This window comes from Toxotes jaculatrix, chromosome 19 (genome assembly GCF_017976425.1).
Source record: "Toxotes jaculatrix isolate fToxJac2 chromosome 19, fToxJac2.pri, whole genome shotgun sequence".
Taxonomy (NCBI): Eukaryota; Metazoa; Chordata; class Actinopteri; family Toxotidae; genus Toxotes; species Toxotes jaculatrix.
This window is the reverse complement of record NC_054412.1, coordinates 13,540,023-13,556,384: the sequence shown is the minus strand read 5'-3', so window position 1 is coordinate 13,556,384 and position 16,362 is coordinate 13,540,023. Positions and strand designations below refer to the sequence as shown.

General features: G+C 39.6%; 2 protein-coding genes across 4 annotated transcripts; one reads left to right on the top strand and one right to left on the bottom strand.

Moving 5' to 3' along the window:
• The first annotated feature begins 1,780 nt into the window (after positions 1–1,780).
• Positions 1,781–15,981, top strand: slc25a29 (solute carrier family 25 member 29). Of its 3 annotated transcripts, none has more exons than XM_041064220.1 (5): positions 1,781–1,791; positions 9,142–9,192; positions 11,715–11,758; positions 12,110–12,193; positions 13,144–15,981. In XM_041064220.1, exons 2-5 carry the CDS (start codon positions 9,165–9,167, stop codon positions 13,912–13,914), a joined length of 927 nt encoding a protein of 308 aa, XP_040920154.1. In that variant the 5' UTR covers positions 1,781–1,791; positions 9,142–9,164; the 3' UTR covers positions 13,915–15,981. The 3 variants fall into 3 exon arrangements, with proteins under 3 accessions (XP_040920154.1, XP_040920152.1, XP_040920153.1); XM_041064219.1 differs by lacking the exon at positions 1,781–1,791 and adding an exon at positions 8,733–8,826; XM_041064218.1 differs by lacking the exon at positions 1,781–1,791 and having other exon boundaries at positions 8,721–9,192.
• slc25a47a (solute carrier family 25 member 47a) lies at positions 4,622–8,126 on the bottom strand. Its single transcript, XM_041064221.1, has 6 exons — positions 7,988–8,126; positions 7,232–7,275; positions 7,077–7,148; positions 6,670–6,849; positions 6,215–6,479; positions 4,622–5,970 (listed from the first exon to the last, which is right to left on the bottom strand). Exons 1-6 carry the CDS (start codon positions 8,022–8,024, stop codon positions 5,663–5,665), a joined length of 906 nt encoding a protein of 301 aa, XP_040920155.1. The 5' UTR covers positions 8,025–8,126; the 3' UTR covers positions 4,622–5,662.
• Positions 15,982–16,362: the final 381 nt, after the last annotated feature.

Below are 16,362 nucleotides of genomic sequence, written 5' to 3'. Positions count from 1 at the left end.
ATGTGTTTGTTCAGTGGTTGTTCAGTCTCCCGTCCCAGGAGGTTTAGCAACCACTCACACTTGCCCTCATTCACTCTAAAGACTGTTGACTGGTGGATCTCCTGCCACTGAACCTACAGACACATCTGTCTGCTTGTGTCAGTCTTTAGTTTCATTGCCATTATTGCTGTGGCCAAGTCAAAGTAAATCCAGTTTTCACTGACAGCAAAAGCATGGATGGTTAGATTCATCATGGTCTGCAATTATGCACTCGCTAGTCTGAATTGGTTTGGGAGAAAATATACCATAAACATCACCACTTTTGACTTCCTCCACGGGATGAATGATGCTTTGGTGTCTCTTCGCCTGCATTAGTTTTCTCAATTATTTTTACATCTTAATTAGACAGATTTAATTTCACAGCTTATGATCGTGACAGCACACTAACACTGAAGTGGCAAAGGCTGGTTTGCAGCACTGCTGGAACAATTGATCTTGAAGTCAAGGAAACTCATTCCTTTGAGGGCAGTTTTTTTCCTCCTGCTGATATTTCTGATCGTCTTAATCTGAGTGTCTTTGTCTTTGTGTGCATGTTGACTGATCTTCATCTCAGCTAGACTACACAAATAAATAAGGCTGTATTAGATGAACACAAAAAAGAGATGATTTACTGTGGGAACGAGTGATGGACAGCAATGATTTTTTTATGTTCTATTTTTTTTACACTTGAATACTGAAAACATTTCCATGTAAAAGCACTTTTGCTTGTCATTAGGCAGCCTTCAGTGCCAGACACAAAGCAAGTGTAACACAAACACATTATCAAGCACATCATTTAAGGTAGAATTTGCACTGAGCATCAAAAAGATTTATTCAGCATGTCCTTTCCTCCTTCCTTTTGCCACTGCTAGCGCCAGTTGAGTACGAAGTACAATAGCGCCCCCACTCCTCCACCTCCATCATCACCTATCACTCCTCCTTACACTTGTTAGTCATCAACAAGAATAAGAGTTCATTTTCCTCATGAATACATCCTGCATCTCTCTTTCATTTCATGCAAGCAGATTTCCTTTTTCTTTATCCAAATTAAAAGGATTCAGGAGGATTCTCTTATAAGACTGTTGCATTTCTGACTATTTCTATTTCTATTTCTGATTAATTTCTCATTTTGAATAGTTTCTATTTTTGCCATCTTCAGCAGCACCACTTATTATTCAGACCCTTCTCATGTCCTTGTGTCATCTTGCAACAGTTGTATTTTTAATGTTTTCTGTCCAGTTACTCCCTCCCTCTTCCTCTCCTTCGAGCATCTTTGCTGTTACCCTTCCTTCTCATCCCTCCCACCCCTCCATTTTCTCCCGATTGATGCCATCTGAGGTTGCAGGCCCAGGCCGTCGGAGCTGCAAATTTACCCAGCAGCACACGTCACTAACAGGGGAGAGCAGAGCTCCCAAAATAGCCCAAACAGCAATTGGTGAAAGGGGGCCCAAGTGGTAGTTACCGAGGACTGATTCTGACAACAAAATGAAGCTTTCTAGACATTATGTGAACGCCCGTCATTTAATGACTCACTCATGCAAACCCTGCTGGTTGATTTCTCATGTGTTTCAGCACTACTATGGAGTTACATGGATGTTGTGAAGCAGTTATTGTGAATGATTTTTTTTCTTTTACTCAACTGTCCACAGAATGTGCCTCTTAATAATTAGGAACTTTTAATGAGGGTAACCCCAGTGTCTGTGTGGTCCCTGAATAAACAACACAGAAATATATACTGTGGTACAGTTGAAAGACAAGAAAGGCTCTTCTGATGTGAGTCATGTGCTAGTACTCATCTCACCAATTTGCTTGTTAAAATACCACCAACACAATGTTCACAACTGGGATAGTAATCTATTGCATGATCTGCTTTGTATAACAGAAAATATATTGTTTTATTGCCAAACTTGTTTAAGATGTCTAAAGACTGTCCAAAAACACAGAAACTGTTCTTTTTAATCACTTACAAATACTATAACATAATCACTCATGTCTCTTGTGGGACTTTTGCTTTGTTCCAAGGACCATGTCATGTGAGAAAATACAGCAAACGCACGCTGGAAATTAATCAGAAATTAATCGGAAATAACTGAAATAACTCTAGCCATTTCACAACCAAACTGCTGGTAACTTTATTCAATGAGATCTTTAGATGCTTGCATAATTGTGTTGCTGTGTAGCTGTGTAACTGTTGTTGCATAAGGGGAAAAGAAATGCAGGGTTTAATTAAAAGCAGCTAACAAAGGCAACATTCAGGGGTTTTCTTGTTCCACGGCACACACTGCAATTCCTAGAATTTCAGCAAGTATCCCATTGTGGAAAAGCCGAGTTTATGAAGCCCGGAACTGACGTGGAACTGAACCACACAGAACTTACTATTAACTACTTAACATCAAGTGCTGTAATATCTTTTTCAAGCTGTGAATCACGTTTATAATGATTTTGTAGTTAATTGTCTGGGAGTGAATTGTAGATCTGTAAAAAAAAATGAATTTTCATATGCACAACAAGAAACTACAAATATGCAAAAATACACTCTTTTTGTGTTTATTTTGTTCTTGTTTACAACTTGTGATCCAAAGGCCTGCCACAGGACTGACTGAAAACAGATCTCCTGGGGTCTCACCCAACACGACCCCACTTTATCCACTGAGTAAGTCTGTTACTCATAAGGCAATTAAATCATTACAGTTGAGTTCTTTATAATAGGTCTTTATTGCACCCATGGTGGGATAAGCATGAGCCAATTACACATGTAAAACAGATGAAAACATTAATTTAACACGTACAGTATCTTGTGGGGTTGATAATTGTCAGTTCACACAACAAGAGCCCAAAGAGAGAGAGAGCGAGAAAGAGAGATGGAAGTTATTGCTGTAATACTGTCTGTGGGCCAGTCGGAGCAGTGGCAGTTCACTCAGTCAGCTCTTAAAATGTTTCTTGGATTCCACTTGATATTGCTTATGGGATAATCTGATTCAGTTAATTATTTCATTAAACAATAGACTCGTTTGTGTATCTAACTTGGAGTTTGGAAACAAATAGAAGTGGTGGCTGCTACGTTTTAGGGGCTTTAGGAAGGGATGTAGCTCAGGGACATTTTTGGGAATTCTGGGCAGATGGTGACTCATTCCTGCCCTTTGGTTTTCCTTTCTCCTCACACCACAAACACAAGAACACCTTTATGTCTACATTCATTTAGTGTGCTGTCACCATACCGATCTTTCATTCCTATCATGGGTTCAGAACCCATTTTTAAAGCCTAAAATCAATTACAATGATCAAAGCTTCACCAGTAATTTCTTGCTGAAAATGTCTTTGAGGAGAACAAGCTGGGTCTGAGGCTTCATGGGAGACACAGTGCCACAAATTGTTCCTGTCTGGTCCACCTCAAGTCAGATAAAACGTATGAATATTTTTTATTTGCAGTTGTGTAGATTTCCCCACAACCTTGTTTCAAATTTAAAATAATGTCTGTGCACAGTGGACCAATGTAAAGAAAGAAATATGTGCTTTTGTTCAGTTCACTTTTGATATAATTTACCCAGATTTCATGAAGCAACAAGTTCTAATAAATCCTGCATTACAGTAATCTGTATTATAATTTCAGCTATAATCCATTAATCATAATCATTAAAGGGGTACAGCTTCAAACTCAGAGAGATGGAAAAGTATCCAATATATTTCCAAACAACTAATCTGGAAAACATTTTAAGGTATTTACTTTGGTTTCTATTGTTGTCCACACACACAAAAAGAAAAATAAATTTCCAAGGTAAATGTACTAAAATAGTTTCCAGTATCTTGAGCTATCAAGAGCATCTTTAAAAGAATGTTTTGATGGAACCATAGATCAACATTTTTAGCTTTGGTTGGACCAAAGCCTGTGAAGGCCATGTAATTCTTTCGGTTATGTAGATTTGCAGACACTGAAGTGGATGACATTACCAAGAAGGTGTCCTACACTTGTACACTAGATGGCGGTACAACTCCACAGAATAGCACAACACCCATAGAAACATTTGATGCGCATAATCGTACAGAGCACATGTCAGCTGTGCTTCCTCTACATGGAAGTCAGGTATTACTTGAACCTTGTGGTGAAGAAGTTAGTAGTTTCTTTAAGAGTTTATTATGATTGTTTAACTGTGAATGTACCAGTTCTCTGAGTAATGAAAAATTAAGATCCTATTTGCAGCTAAAACTCAGATGTGTGAATAAATTTAGATGGTCATGTACATTTTTGACTGCATCAGTGCATCAGCACACTCATTTGGCTTCATGTCCCATTTGGTCTCAGGAGAGGGCACTGTGGTTAGAAAAGTGCCACTTGTAGGCACTCATGCACCCATTTTGATTTACAGACAACAATATGTATTTATAATAAACTAGGATAAATAAGGATCAAAGCCAAGGCCATAAATGAGAGTGCTGTTTCAGTAGGCACTGATTGTTAGTGTCTTTTCTTGCTTTGTCATAAATACATTATCTTTTCTAGCTTTCAGCTTTGGTTCTCTATCAGTGAGGTATACATGTGTTAGTTTAGCAGCATTCGAGCAACAATAAAACAGAAATTAAAACACCATTTAATTATTTTCTTGCATTACCTTTATTTTGGAAGGCACAATAAACATTTTCATCATAATTACGCGAATAAATTACAAGAAATACCATTCACATTTTTCTGTTTGAACAACCTTGATTTCAGCATGTCTCCCAACCTCTGAAATCAAACTTACTCACTCACATTGTCTACATACATTAGTAGCTGCAGTTAATCTCAATGTGTTTTATATGTTGGGACTGAGCAAGATTGCATAGAATTCTAGAGGAAGAAGATAACAAACCAACAAGATATGCCCCATGCCTTTATTATTGAGGACTTGCTTTGATGACCTCATTGTTGGTTAAACATCAGCTACTTTTGCAGTCCCATACGCAGAGTGATTTCTTTTAAATGTAATTCTATTCATTAATATAAAAAAAAAAATCCAGTTCATCAAGGTTTAAAATATTACAAGATTATGTTCGAGCTGAATTGCCCTGCTCCAACATTTTGATACTGAGCTGGAAATGAGCAGTGGACGTAACAATATGCAAACATGCAGCATGGACCTGGACAGGTGTCATGCTTGCTAATTTGTGCATACTATAGCTCATTCACAAAATCTACATTCAAGGTCTTAAATGGTCTTGAGTACAGTCAAATATAGCTTACACTTTAGGAGTAGTGCAGTTTCTTGGTGCACTGCTCTTCTGGTGAAAAACAACACCAGTCATGGAGATGGTTTTCCTGTCATAAACAGAGAGAGAAAAAAAAAAATAGAAACCCTAACAAACTGGCCAGGGAGGCCATCTAGTGGCCAGAAGGTGGTTGGTCTGGTGCCAACAGTGCCTATTGCTGTCATGTTACCCCTGAGCGTATTGGGATACATTACCTTCCCTAGCTGAATATTGTAACTATAACAGGAAGCTCCGATGGTAACTGTGGAATTCCTTAAAAAATATTGCAGTGCAACAGACATTTTCTTTTTTAATGTCTTTGCTATTATGTGTGTCCTTTTCAAAACAAAAATAAGTATTAAATGCTGAGAGACAAACAATATAATGGAATTCAAGACACTGAGACTGGAGGTAGTCAATACTATTCGAACCCTACCTGAGGCGGGTCAGCTGGTTCAGCTCGGAGGAAACCGATGAGAACCTCATATGTAACAAACACAACCATGTTCACAGGGAATGCACGCAGGCAGTTGATGCCTAAGCTCCTGAAGAAAACCCCGGCTCCTTCCAACCGTACTGTCTCTGTAATGCAGTGAAAAAAACCTCTGTATCGCTTCGTCTCCCGAGCTCCATCCATCTGCAGCCGAGCTTTGATCACATCCATGGGTGTTCCTACAGTCCAGCCTGCCATTCCTGCGATTCCACCAGCCAGCATCACGCCGCTCCAATCTGGAAGTAACGATAAGGCACTGATGTTTAAAGTGTTACATTAACTGTTAAATTTTTAACTTGTCTTTTTAATCCTTTTGGAATTCGTAAAATAATGTGAACTGATGATTCTCGGCTGCAATTGAACACATGAAAAAAATACCTAAGGTGCTGCCATGGATCATCATGCAAGAGGAGTCATGCTCAGAAATGTCAACCACAGAAGCAACATACACAAGGGAAAGAAAACAAAGACTTCACTCACCTGGCCTTTTCTTGCCACTGTCTTTTAGCCATTCACAGATAGTGGTATAAGTCAAAAAGTATGTGGCGTATGATGGCCCGTCTCTTAGCATAAGAGGGAGAGCTCCTCTGTAGAGCCCCATGAAGCCCTCCTGTTTGATAATGCTTAGCAGACAGTGAACTGGACCGTGGTACTTAGGTTTGGGCATGCTGGTTCCTCCTCGCTTGGACTCTGTCTGACACTGCAGTCGTACTTTCACTATGTCACCTGGAGACATCACTGATATCTGTTGGAGACAGATAAGGAGACTCTCAGTAATACACACCTAGCAATTAGAGGTAAAAACTTTTTTTGTGCATTTTTTGGTGAAGTGGCCTCTTAATTTCATTTATGGATTGTTTTAAGAATTTGCAATCTAATTTGCAGGTGAAACGAAACACATTATTAAGGCAAGTAATTGAAACTGTCTCCATTACCTGAGCTATACCCCCTGCCATACCGGACAGGAAGACTTCTAGTTTGCTGTTTGGACCACAACCAGCTCCTCGCGCCTGACTCAGGCACTGCAGGCAGTTCCTGTATGTGCCAAACACCACCGATGAAGTCATAGAGATAGTGGTAAGGGGTAAGGACATGCCCTTGAAGAAGCCATGCACCTTGTGACACAAATGAGAAAAAAAAGAGACATCTATGAGAAGTAGTGAAAAAAACAAGCACTATATTGATGTGAAAGTACACTGAATAATTTTGTCTAGGAAATAGTTACACATGGTTACCTAACTACCAGTGACAAAACTAACAACTGTGAACATCTTTTTAGCAGGCCCACAAAAATCTTTGTTCATATGCAGTAAATCATGTATATTACACTGGGTCCATTTACCCCTTCTTTTGAAAATGTTGCGACAGCACACTGCCATATTCCAGTAAATTGTTTCTGGGTTTGGATCCGGACCTACAAAGATTAAGAATATGATGTAAAAATGATGTCCATCTGTTATGCAGCCATCTTGACTGTTTCAAATACTCTCCACTTACCTTAACTGTGTCTAGAGGGTAACCCACTGCAACTCCACAAGCCCCTATATGTGTCCAGAGAAAAGAGAGGATCAATGACACAGGAGAAACACGGTGATGCTCATAACTACGGGCTTTAACTGTAACACTTTCAGTCATGTGCAGCAAGGGTCAAATGTGAAGATTTATTTCTTACATGTTTTTTACGGTTTTTCAGATTCCTTGACTTAGCAGTGCACTTGACACTTTTCATGTTTTGCAATGTACTATTGGTATCAGACGTGTCCCTGAACTTCCTGGAGGCATTTTCAGATCTTTCATAGTAAAATCATTAGATATATTAATTTATATTATTTTTATATTAGAACTTGTTGAGAGTTGAGATGACACATTAGCCACATAGTTATTATTGTAAAAACACAAAATTTTATTTTGTTACTGGGAACACATTTTCATTCCAAGCTGACAGATGACCGGACTAGTATGTCAGTTTTGTTTACTACTGCTGCTACAAACTACTTATTACTCACGGTTAAATTAGCTTGAGCTCATAGCTATACCATGTATGGTATTATACATGGTATAATACAGTATTATACCATGTATAATATGGTATTATATATGGTATAATATAGTATTATACATGGTACCATGTATAATACTATATAGAATAGTCATAAGCTGTCATACAGTTGCCTCACCAGGCACATGCAGTAGCTAACTTAGATACTGCTAATGTTAAAAACAAACTAGCTAGACTAGCGTTATAGCTGTTACCTGCAAACGATCCAGACACAAAATCGGCAATATGCATCTTGTCAGACTGTCAGATGGTGACTGACCAACAGATAGATGTCAGATGTGAGCCCATTCTTCTTCTAGCATGTGCTACATAACCATAACCTTGAGTGTGTTGCTGTTACGTGATGTGTAGCAGAGGAGTGTCACACTGCTAGCCAAACAGCGTCGACGACAACACTGGTTCCGACTTTACCCGAAGGTCGCCGAAAGCCACTCTCAATCTATGGGTGATTAATTTGGGGAAAAGGCCGTATATATAACAAAAAAAAAAAAAAAAAAACACATGGAAGACAAAAACTTTTATTTTCTAGTTATGTCATTTTATATTCTTCACAATAAAATGTCACTTCTAAAAACCGTGTCACTCTTTAAGCTTATCATCACATATCATGTGACATCATTTCTCGAAGCTGCACATTTATGAATAAAAACTGTAACAGTTATCAATATACTTTATGAAATCCAACATTTGTTTTACTGCTGTTTCCATCCGCTGGGCACGAGGCATTGTGGACAGCCCATACAAAAGCAAAACATCCAAAGACACTCGTGACGCATTTCAACACCGGGAACCCTTGGCGACCAATGAATGACAAGGCTTATGTGCGAGGAAGCAGGGTGTCGGCGTCATCTATTCGTTCTGATTGGATAGGCAGTCTTCACCGACGCCGGTAATGCCCGCCCCCTAAGCAGTTACTTCCTGCGTCGCTAGCTTTTTTCTACAGAAATAAACCTCCTTGATACAGACAGGAGAGACAGTACCCGCACTGACTGTAAACGCAACAACGGTTCTTCGGTTTATGGAGGTCGTGTAGGTGAATAGGACGGTTTCATTCGATTAAACAGAGAACAAGCTAAGTGACCGCTTAAACAAAACTAAATTGTCAGCATTTGTAGATTGCCAGGTCTAAGAGGGGGACTCGAAACTAGCTAGCCAGTGCTAGCTAACATAGAGGCTAACTGAAAGTGTCAGCCCAGTAGCTAGATTAAACAGCTAGGAACACTGTCAGGTGTACAAAGAAGGGAAAACTTTTTTGGGGGGAAAAAACAACAAACAAACAAACAAGGTTTCAAAGAGTCATTGAGAAATCTCTTTATTTAGCGTTAGATAATATTTAGTACTTCCTCAGCTAGGTGACGTTGAAGAGCGGTGATGGACTTTGTTGCTGGATGCATCGGAGGTAAGTCAGAGACAACTGCACTTGTATCACCTACTGTAGTTATTGTTGGCTTGATGACCAGGAGGAGTCAACTCTATTTAAGATCTCAAACATTGTTTGATCTGGGTAGAAATGCGCCTTTAATGCTAGTAAATCAAACCACAAAGATGCCCAGTACCACTTTCAATAATGTGACACAACTCTCAAGATTACAAGCCCATTTTCGAAATTCCACCGGATGTCGGCACACTGAAGCCAATTCAGGAAATTCGCCTATTGCATTTGACCTGGTTGCAGACTTTGACATTGAGTGAGTGTAAAGTTGTGAGCGGCTTATTCTGCCTTAGCTATAGGGTAAAGTTGGTAACGATGATGAGAAGTTCAGTATTGCTGTTTCCCTTATAATAATTTTGTGATTGATAAACAACTTAACACAGAAGGTTACAAATTTGTTATAATGAAGGTTTGAAATTAACAGAATGTGCCAGGCCTCTTTCAGAGAAGTTCTTGCTGACAAAGGGTGCTCCAACCTTCATTTCTCCCTGGTGTCACTTGTACACCACTCTGAGAATTGAAAGCATGCAAACACAAGTGCAACCTGAGCTTTCAAGCTAGGATGGCTTGGCTGTTTAAAGTTTCCACACACACATAGGCAGATAGCATGAATCAGAACACACCCCCCCACAGACCAATCCCATGCTCTCTTTGCTTTACTGTGACTGACATGACGGACCATGTGGTTTCCCACCCCCTCACAGTGTGGTTGAGCTCAGGGAACCATCTACAGTCAAATAGGAAGTTGTTTGTTGCTGTTTAAGGGTGGCCTAGTTTGTGCTTAGCTCAAAACTCAAAATGAGGTTACCTAGGTGCCATGGTTTTTGATACCAGTAAAGTTTGCAGAAAGTGTAAGGTGACATGCTCATGAAAAGAAGGATGGTGACGCACAAGATATTTGTTATTAGTTATGATGCAACACCCTCCTGTGCTTGTTTTGTTCCTGCTCTCAGATCATACCAGTATACTGAGGTCAATGACCGCTCATTGTGTCAAACGCATGCCTGCTTGTGTTCTTTTCCTGGCTTACAGCTGGGATTCACTTCTGATTGGCTCTTTTTACAAATGGGTCATGTGACAAAGCAGATGCTTATGTGGGATTAGCTTGCTGTGGTTTATTTACTGTGGTGACCCAGGTGGGCCAGTAACTTCAGGTCTATGTCCCTTTCACTATTTTCTCTATTAATATTAAGCCTGCAATTTTATAACAATTTTTATCTCATGATGTAGTAAATTTTCTGCAAAATCATTTTAAGAAACTGTTTCTTGACAATATAACTCAGCAAAGTAAATACATGGTGAATCAGATAGGTACATAAGAGGTTTACCATCTGGGTTTGTAGTTCAGGTACTTCTTCAAGTGCTAGTTTCCTTAGGTAACTTTTGGTTAACTATTAATGTTGTTTGTGGCCTGTTATTAGGTTTCTACATAGACTCAGGTGAGAAACCCAAACTGGCATCACAACATGGGCATGTGCTGCATAAGCCCAAATGATGTAACTTTCAAAGGTGCTAAAGAAAGTTATAGAGGGTGATGATGCCTAGTGAGCTGGCTCTGGCTCAATAAGGCAGTGCTGCCCTGGAGGAGATGACAGCGTAGTCTAAAATTACACAGCAGTGCCAGGAGCACGAGTTTTAGCCTTCAAAGACTGATCAAATAGGCCAGAGACTGATTTATTCTGCCTGATGTGTCAGTGGGCTTAGATTTCTTAGAATAAGAACACCAGTTTTAGGTACTTCTTGAAGTGCTAGTTTCCTGAGGATAATGAAGAGTCAGCAGAGGTTTGGCTTGTCTCAGACTTATGATTTTATTGATCATAGACGTATGTAACAGAGGCGAGCCATGGTTCCGGTAGACCAGGTGATCCAGCTCCCTTCGAACCTGGGCTAGGAAACATAAATATTTCTCTCTTTTTTTCATATGTACAAACAAGTGCAAAGTGACGAAGGCCTCTCAGGAGAGACTGTGCACTCCTACCTCCATGTTTAAATGATTCTCAGACTATGCCCTTCTCCATGACGGCTGAAAACTCCTGATGTGGTTGGATGACAAGTCATACAAATAAATTCTTGTCTAGTACGCCCTGACCTATAGCACTTGAGTCAATAACCAGTACAGGTAGTAACAGAAGAGAAGGACAGATAATATCAATCTTTGCATAGAGGGCTGAAAGACTGTACACGTCACATAAAAGTCATATAAATATGGTTTGGTCAGAATGAAATTAAGAAATGTGGGAACAATCAGGGTACACGGTCTTCTTGTCATTTTACCGTAACTGAAATAACGTTGGGTAATTTAATTGTGAAATTTTTATGAGTATGACTCACATCACTGTTCCGACTATGACATTTGGAGGGTCTGTTTGTAGGTTAATAATAAGTTGAGGTGAAGTGGCATGTGATTGATGTCACATGCCGCGCTTGTTTGCTGTTTTAGCTGATGATTAATTGTCATTGTCCGTTGTATCTTTCACCTTTGTCTTCAGGTGCTGCCGGAGTCTTGGTTGGACACCCATTTGACACAGTAAAGGTATGAAAGGTTTCTTTATTAATGCAAAGTGAAACTACCAACATTTATTAAAAAAAAAAAACTTAAGCAGAAGCCTTTATAGGTAGTTCTCTGTTTACTTGCACCATTAAAAATACAATTACGTTTTATACATCTATTTTAGTACTTTTCCTTTCCTATAAAACAAACATTCACCTAATGTTTAGTTATGAATGTTTAATGTTCAGTTATATTTCATCATAGTACACTGTGTGTAGCTAATTGACTTAAACATTGCTTATAATTCTTTAACCTGTTTCCTCTGTTATACAGGAAGATGTTCATTTGCTTCCCTGGGTTTAAGAGATCAGTGAAAAGTGTCTTGTCTTGCAGGTGAGGCTGCAGGTCCAGAGTGTTGATAAGCCACTGTACCGCGGGACCTACCACTGTTTCCAATCCATTATACGCCAGGAGTCGGTAGGTGGATTTATTTTTCATACAAATCTAATGCTGACATTTTTATGCAGTAATAATACTGATATATTGTGTTATTTCCTGGATGTTTGTGTGGTGAGCCAAGCTCTGATGTGCTTGAATGTTCTTTAATGTTTGGAGTGAAATGAAATAAATAAGTATTTATAGTGTCAGTGGTTTGTTGCTGTATGTCACCCCCCCTTTCTGGGCTGTAAAGCTTTGTGCCTTCGTTTGATTTGAAACCAACAAAAAAGCCACCATGGCTGGAGCTAAACAGCTGTGATGATCTGTGCGGCAAAGTCAGCGGGTTCTGAGTGACCTGATAGTAGAGTTATGTCAGACACTCTTGGTCTTATGACTGAATGAGGCACCTGTAGTGAGGCCAAAGTGGGGAACACTCCTGGTGGGGATAAGTGTAGTTCTGTTGTATCCGGTTTGTTTATTTTCAAGCTTGAACTGAATAATTTTTAAATTATTGTTGGTGTTTCATCATCACGTTTTCTTCCTCGCAACAAGGATAACTATTTTCAGCCTGACAAATGTCTTTGAAACTCTGAACTTAAATCACAGTATCTGTTTTTCATAGCCTCTGAGTAACTCCCCTTGCAGATCATTCAAAATGCTGTCGGGAAAAATGAAGTAGCATCTGTTTACAGGGTCATTACTTAAGTAACCTCAGGGTGTTTTCACACTTTTTAATTTATACTGCAATTTTGTTAGAGGAAGTATTGTTCCAGGTAGACAAGAAGGACCTAGATTGGACATAGCTTTTATGATCTTCCAGGTCACACAAAGAAGAGTCTGGTATCAATAGTATGTACAGCAACTAGACAATTTTTTATTTATTTATTTTGTTTTTTGAAAGGATGATCAGCCCCTGGGTTCTGGTAATTTCATTTTATAGTGAAGTCTTAAACACCTTATCTAATTTACGTCTCTGGCCGTCTCTATAGGTATTTGGTTTGTATAAAGGCATTGGATCCCCTATGATGGGCCTTACCTTCATCAATGCTATAGTGTTTGGTGTTCAGGGAAACACCATGCGTCTACTGGGACATGACACCCCCATGAACCAGTTCCTTGCTGGTGCAGCAGCAGGTGCCATCCAGTGTGTCATCTGCTGCCCCATGGAGCTGGCTAAAACCCGCATGCAAATGCAGGGCACTGGAGAGAAGAAATCCTCTAAGAAGATGTACAAAAACTCCCTGGACTGCTTGGCACGCATCTACAACCGGGAGGGTCTGTGGGGAGTAAACAGAGGCATGGTGACCACGCTGATCCGTGAGACACCCGGCTTCGGAGTGTATTTCCTGGCCTACGACGTGCTGACACGCAGCCTTGGTTGTGAGCCCGACGATCGTTACATGATCCCCAAACTGCTGTTTGCCGGGGGCATGGCTGGCATTGCCTCTTGGCTCTCCACCTATCCCGTGGATGTGATCAAATCGCGGCTTCAGGCAGATGGGGTGGGTGGAGTCAAACAGTACAGCAGCATTGCTGACTGTGTGCGACAGAGCGTGAGGAGAGAGGGCTACATGGTGTTCACACGAGGCCTCACCTCCACGCTGCTACGGGCCTTCCCTGTGAATGCAGCTACCTTTGCCACCGTCACCCTCGTCCTCATGTACGCTCGGGGTGTGGAGGAAGGACCACAAGACTGTGAGCCAGCTCAGCCAAGCCACCACACACAGATCCAGCAGCAGGCCCAGCCCTCCAGCCTGTGACAGCACAGAGGTCGCATCCTCAACCTGGGCACTTTACCAGAGCATGGAAAGATGAAATAACCATATGAACCCTTTATTACTGTCTGACTCATTTTACACCAGTCATTCCCAGTTTTGAGTCAGAAAATACCTGGTTTATTTAAATGCTTGTTTTTACTTTCATGTCAAAAGGAAAAAAGGAAAGACATATTTATTTCAGCAATAATTTATGTTGAGGTTTGCCTTTCGAAGATGCAAACTTGTTAAGGGGATGGTGTTTACTAAGATGTGGAAAACTGAGCTATGAAATATGACTTCAGTGAAAACTTTTAACAGCAGCTTTTATGAATATTCTTTCCACTGACTTAGTCTTGTTACTGAGCCTCAAACCTGACTGCAAGGCTGGGTAGTGTGTACAGTCTAGACACTGAAAGTTGATATCTCTATTAGATATAGCTTGAAATGTGCAGCGTTTAACTGCACCTGTACATAAAACGGATTTTAAGTTCTTTTTTTTTTTGTATGTTGGAAACGTGTTTCCTGCCTTATAATATGAAAACGTTTATTTTACTTTTTACTTTTATTTTAAGGAAACTGAAGCACCTGAACTGTATCGTCTGAAGAGCCAGGCAAGTGAGAGAGAAGGAATGTAGCATGTGATAAGGCGCAGACCTTATCACTTTTGTTTGCTTTCAAACCAAAAAAAAAACCCATATTGCAGCTATAATCCGAACATCAATAACACACATGTTAATATCCATCCTGGACAAAAAATCAAGTGGTCTGAAGGGCTCTTCAGGGACTGACTGCAAAGTGTCTGTGTGTGAATCTGGATTGTAGGTGACCCTGTGTTTTACGTCTTGCTTGGTTGTCTGTTTGGCATGTTGTGTTTTACCGGATAATGTGAAGTTTTATCACTGTAACTTTACTGCTGTATTAAAGACCGAATCGAGAAGTAGAACATGGCGCTACGTGGCACTGAACTTGTCCCATTATTTTATTTTTGTACACGTTACAGCTAAATATGAGCTTTGAATATATTTTATAGCAGTACGTGATGCTGTTATTGCAAGGTCAGAACTTTTTGTTAAATTTAATAATTTAAAGGGCCCAACAAATGTCCCAGTATTTATTTATATTTATAACCCTCATTTGTTTCACTTGTCAAATATCAATGTGTAACTGCAACCATTGTCCCCCAGGGGCCGCTGTAGGTCCTTTGGGGGCAGTTAAAAATCTTTTGGTGTTATACAACCTGCATTCGAGAAAAACTACGACTTCAACAAAAAGAAAAAAAAAATCTCAGCTCACCATTTGAGGGGTGAAATTTTGAATTGGCAGAGCCTCTAAAATTTCCCTTAAAGTTATATCTTTTCCTTAACTTGAAAGATGTTTATTTTGTGTACCAATAGTTGATATACTGTATTTAACCATCTGGATTTGGGCTTGGATGAGACTTATTTATTTGTTTATGTTACTGTATTATTTAAATAATGTACAGGCGTTAGTAATGAGTGGGAATTGTCTGCTTTCTGCATGTGTGGTCAGTATTGTTTGACTTCCTCTGTATTTTATGCCTGGATGTGTAATTTCTCGCTGTCAAGCAATCAAAAGTTTCTCCCCAGCAGATACACTCCTGTCAGTTCTCATAAATGCAGTAAACCATCAGTTCGGTTGATAATCTGCTCTGTCTAAAGTTGTAAAACTAGCAATGAATCAGACTGCGGTTACTGCTGTCATTTGTTTATGGAGACTTATGTATGAATGGTTGGAGAGCATGAAGTCAGAGATGCACTTAAACCTCCATGTATGTTGAATGTAACACACCTGTGTTCACTCACAGGTGTTCTTGGCTGAAACTCGGACGTGGAGGAGGAAAATGTTGGCTGGGAATCCTGTTGTTTAAAATTGAAGTGTTACGAGTTTGAATTGTTCAGTGCTGCTGAGACACATGGAAATCTCCAAAGCTGTAGTAGTGCAATTTGCTGGAGTGGGTTATGATGACAAAAAAAAAAGAGAGCGTGTGGAGGAAAAAGCAAAGGGATAATATGTGTGTAAAAGTTGCTTGTGTTTAAAAATAATTTCCACCTCTTAAACAGTGACTGTTATCTCTGGCTAGAAGCTATATTACATCTAAATCTCTCCATTTAACAGCTAACATTAAATCCAGCTAATGTGAAAGATGTCACATGTACAGGATGTAACTGTATTAATGTGAGATTGTGACTGGCGATGTAAATATTTATATAAATATATATACATATATAACATATGTATTTTTCAGTCTGAAATAGTTGTGTGGTTCCCCGAATGTCTGAGTTAAAGCAGTTTTTAAAGTCTCTGTTTGATCAGTTTGAGTTAGCTGCTACTCTGAAGAGATTTTAACTGAAAAAACTGAGACATGATATTTTTGTAACATAGGCGTGTACAAAACCTATTTGTCTAGATTTGTCATTGAAGATCTGTTCA

Coding starts and splice junctions, on each gene's coding strand:
- slc25a47a (XM_041064221.1), bottom strand. CDS start 8,024: ATGCATATTGCCGATTTTGTGTCTGGATCGTTTGCAG. Junction 7,276..7,987: donor TGTGTCTGGATCGTTTGCAG/GTAACAGCTATA, acceptor GGACACATATAG/GGGCTTGTGGAGTTGCAGTG. Junction 6,480..6,669: donor TGGCAGGGGGTATAGCTCAG/GTAATGGAGACA, acceptor TGTCTCCAACAG/ATATCAGTGATGTCTCCAGG.
- slc25a29 (XM_041064220.1), top strand. CDS start 9,165: ATGGACTTTGTTGCTGGATGCATCGGAG. Junction 9,193..11,714: donor TGTTGCTGGATGCATCGGAG/GTAAGTCAGAGA, acceptor CTTTGTCTTCAG/GTGCTGCCGGAGTCTTGGTT. Junction 11,759..12,109: donor ACCCATTTGACACAGTAAAG/GTATGAAAGGTT, acceptor CTTGTCTTGCAG/GTGAGGCTGCAGGTCCAGAG.